This window comes from Urtica dioica, chromosome 9 (assembly GCF_054948205.1).
Source record: "Urtica dioica subsp. dioica isolate 48M chromosome 9, U.dioica_male_clone48M_v1_H2, whole genome shotgun sequence".
NCBI lineage: Eukaryota > Viridiplantae > Streptophyta > Magnoliopsida > Rosales > Urticaceae > Urtica > Urtica dioica.
The window spans coordinates 12,427,501-12,431,350 of NC_142764.1; the positions used below are offsets into that span (position 1 = coordinate 12,427,501).

General features: G+C 35.4%; 1 protein-coding gene across 1 annotated transcript; it reads right to left on the bottom strand.

The window, feature by feature from the left end:
* Nucleotides 1-1,272: 1,272 nt before the first annotated feature.
* Nucleotides 1,273-3,465, bottom strand: LOC149385006 (uncharacterized). Its single transcript, XM_089627131.1, has 3 exons — nt 3,420-3,465; nt 1,508-1,934; nt 1,273-1,400 (listed from the first exon to the last, which is right to left on the bottom strand). Exons 2-3 carry the CDS (start codon nt 1,923-1,925, stop codon nt 1,366-1,368), a joined length of 453 nt encoding a protein of 150 aa, XP_089483257.1. The 5' UTR covers nt 1,926-1,934; nt 3,420-3,465; the 3' UTR covers nt 1,273-1,365.
* Nucleotides 3,466-3,850: the final 385 nt, after the last annotated feature.

Genomic DNA, 3,850 nt, shown 5'->3' on the forward strand with positions numbered 1-3,850 from the left:
ACTTGTGGAATTTCAATAGCCGGTTGTCTTACACACGATTGAGCTTGAGGAGTGTGTACGATAATCAGTCTATCACCTGAACTAGAAGGTTGAGCTTCATTGTGATCTAATGCAGACACTGAGTCATGCAATTGGTCACTCCCCTTAATCAAGTCATTCTCAAGAAATTTTGCGTTTCTTGATTCCACAATCCTAGTATTGTGAGATGGACAGTAGAATCTATAACCTTTAGACTTCTCGGTATATCCAATGAAATACCCACTTATAGTCCTAGGGTCTAGTTTCTTTTCTTGTGGATTATAAATTCTCACTTCAGACGGGCATCCCCAAACGCGTATATGTCGTAAACTGGGTTTCCAACCTTTGAATAACTCAAATGGCGTTTTTAAAACAGTCTTGGTTGGAACTCGGTTTAATATATACACAGCCGTCTTTAGTGCTTCAGTCCACAAGAATTGAGGAAGTTTTGTTTTACTCCTCATACTTCTCACCATGTCCATTAAAGTTCGGTTTCTTCTTTCTGAAACACCATTCTGGTCCGGAGTACCAGGCATAGTGTATTCGACAACAATCCCATGTTCTTGACGAAACTTCGCAAATGGCTCAGGTGCTTGTCCATTCTCAGTGTATCTACCATAATACTCACCACCTCTATCTGATCTCATAATCTTAATTTGTTTACCACATTGTTTCTCTACTTCAGCCTTGAAAACTTTAAGGGCGTCTAAAGCTTCGTCCTTAGAACGAAGTAAATAGAGATACATATATCGTAAGAAATCATCTATGAAAGTGATAAAGTATTTTGGACTACTTGCATCCATGTCAGGACAACAAATGTCTGTATGTATGATTTCTAACAATTCAGTACTTCTCTTTGCACCCTTTTTAGACTTGTTGGTTTGCTTTCCCTTTATGCAATCCACACAGGTCTCAAAGTCAGTAAAATCAAGAGCACTAAGTACTCCCTCATTCACTAACCTTTTAATTCGCAGAATGGAGATATGTCCCAATCTCCGGTGCCACAATAGAGAAGAATTTTCATTCATAATACAACGCTTCAACCCAGCAGTAACATTCAAAGAGCTATTAGCAACATCATTTTGCAGTGTAATTGAATAAAGACCACCAGACAATGTACCATAACCAACAATTTCGGATTTATTTAATAATGTAAAACCATTATCCGAAAGGTTAAAGTCAAAACCAAGAGGCACAAGTCTTGAAACTGAAATTAAATTCCTTGAAAAACTAGGAACATAAACGGTCTTTTCTAAACGTAAAATAAAGCCACTACTTAACACCAAATCGCAAGAACCGACAGCCTCCACATGCGAGCTCATCCTGCCTCCTGAAAGGATGTAGTGCTCACTTCCCACTAGCTTCCGTAGGTTTTGCATACCCTGCAAGGTATTTGAAACATGGATTGTAGAACCAGAGTCAATCCACCAAGTATTATGACCAACATCAGTTAGATTTGATTCATAACATACAAACGACAGTTGAATACCTTTCTTGTCAAGCCAATTTTTGAACTTAGAGCATTCTTTCTTCATGTGTCCTTTCTTCTTGAAAAAGAAACACTTTGACTCTTTCTTAATGTCCAGTTTGACGGGGATCTTGCCTTTGTCTTTGGCACGATCTTTCTTCTTCCTTTCAGAGAAAGTCAGATTCACTTTCTCACCCTCTTCCATAGCTAGCCTATGCTCTTCTTGAACACACATGGTCATAAGTTCATTAATTGACCATTTATCTTTATGTGTGTTATAGGAAATCTTAAATGGGCCATATTGCTGGGGCAGAGTGCACAGAATGAAGTGAACCAGAAAGGTTTCAGACATTTCAACTTCCAACGTCTTTAATTGGGCCGCAATATCCCTCATGCGCATGATATAATCACGCATACCTCCTACTCCAGTGAGCTTCATGGATGAGAACTGCATGATAAGAATACTTGTCAAAGCCTTCTCTGAAGTGACAAATTGATCGTCTATTGCTTTCATTAAGAGACAAACTTTGTCATATTGCTCAACTGCCCCTAATCCCAGCAGATACTTTGGTCTTTATGAACATAACGCAGAGGCGATTAGATCGCTCCCACTTTTCATAAAGATCAACCTGATCTGGGGTACTCTCCTCAGTAATTGATGGAGGTTCAGGCTTCCTTATGGCAAAGTCAATATCCATTCATCCTAGTTGAATGAGAACCCTCTCTTTCCAAACCTTAAAATTGTCCCCTTTGAGTTCAGGAACATCACATTTAACATCAGAGTAACCTACAGTTTGACTAGCTGCAATTTACAGAAATTAAACATGCTTATTAAAATATGTTTTGAAGAATATAGCTATATCATGTTTTACCAATGTAAAATCATGGTTTCACTCAATGAATCTAGAGACATAAAACTTGCCTGTGAGCTAAAGTTCTAATTCAATTAGATTCACACGATCATGATAAAACTATCAAACTATATTCCTTTTCCTAATACTTGTGGGTTATTCAGGAAATATAATTTGATATTTTATCCTAATTAATTATACAAATATTACAAAATTCCTGTGGGTAGATTTCATAATATTCCATATAATTAACTACAACGATTATTTCATATGATCTTAATTCTAAATAATATAATCTTAATTAATTATAGATGCTGTGGCTACTCTTTAACTAATTAAGATCATATAGATCCCTCTAATATAATCAATTAAATATATATATATATATAGTGTGATTTTTACTACATGGTAATGTAACACACTTAGGTAAGCTGAAGGAAGCTAAAAGGTATATGCAATATATACTGTAATACGCTGTAATATATAAAAAGTACATATAACCCCCAAAAGAGATATCAGTCTAAAAACTCAATAAAACCGTAGCAAAGAATTGAGACAAAATATATGTTAATGGTAATATGCTATTAAATCAATCTCAGGCCCTAAACATGCACCTAAAACTGGCCCAATGAAAAAAAAGTATGATTTATACAAGCAGAGGAAATACCACAACCCACAACACATTATTGCTTGTATTGAAAACTGAAACGACATATTTTATTTTATCTGAAAACAAAAAGACATCGTTTTGTATCATCTTCTCCAGTGAAAAACAAAAAACAGTAACCTCCGACTAAAAAGAGACTAAATAAAACTTAAGCATAAAAGCTTTTAGGATTTGAAACTATTATGCATATAAAAAGATCTGAATATATATGCATTTCAACAGTATAAAAAAGCTACGTGTTTGCCATATATACGTATGTATGAAAAAACATAAACTCATAGGAAAAACATAGTATAACAAAACAAGGCAGAGGTATAAGACGGCTCTGATATCAAATGTAAGATATTTTTACACATACTAAAGGTGTTCTAGCAATAAGAACACGTTAAAGCGGAAGCGAAAATGATCGGTTTACCTTCGGCCATTGTTGTGTTTTTCCAGCGAGCTCCGGACTCCGATTCCGGCGAGTTGCTTTGAGGATCTTCTAAACTCTCGCTCTCACCCTTAGATGGCGTTGGTATTCCGAATGTGTGAGTGAGTTTAGGGATCCCAAAACGTTTTATTTATAGTCTCATTACCATCAATGAGAAAAATCACAATCTCACTATTATGGGCAATTACTTAATTTTTTGGCATTTATTTGAGTTCGAATTTGGCCATTAATTACTTTGTCAATTTTAATATATATGAACCACAATAAGAAAAGAATATTTCCTCATTAATGAATATTTTATAGAAATATTCTTACACATTAAAGAAATCGATAAACTCAACTAAAAAAAATGACAGCCTTGGACAAGGATTAGACTTATGGCCAGGAAATAGCCACCGGAGCATTCTCAAATT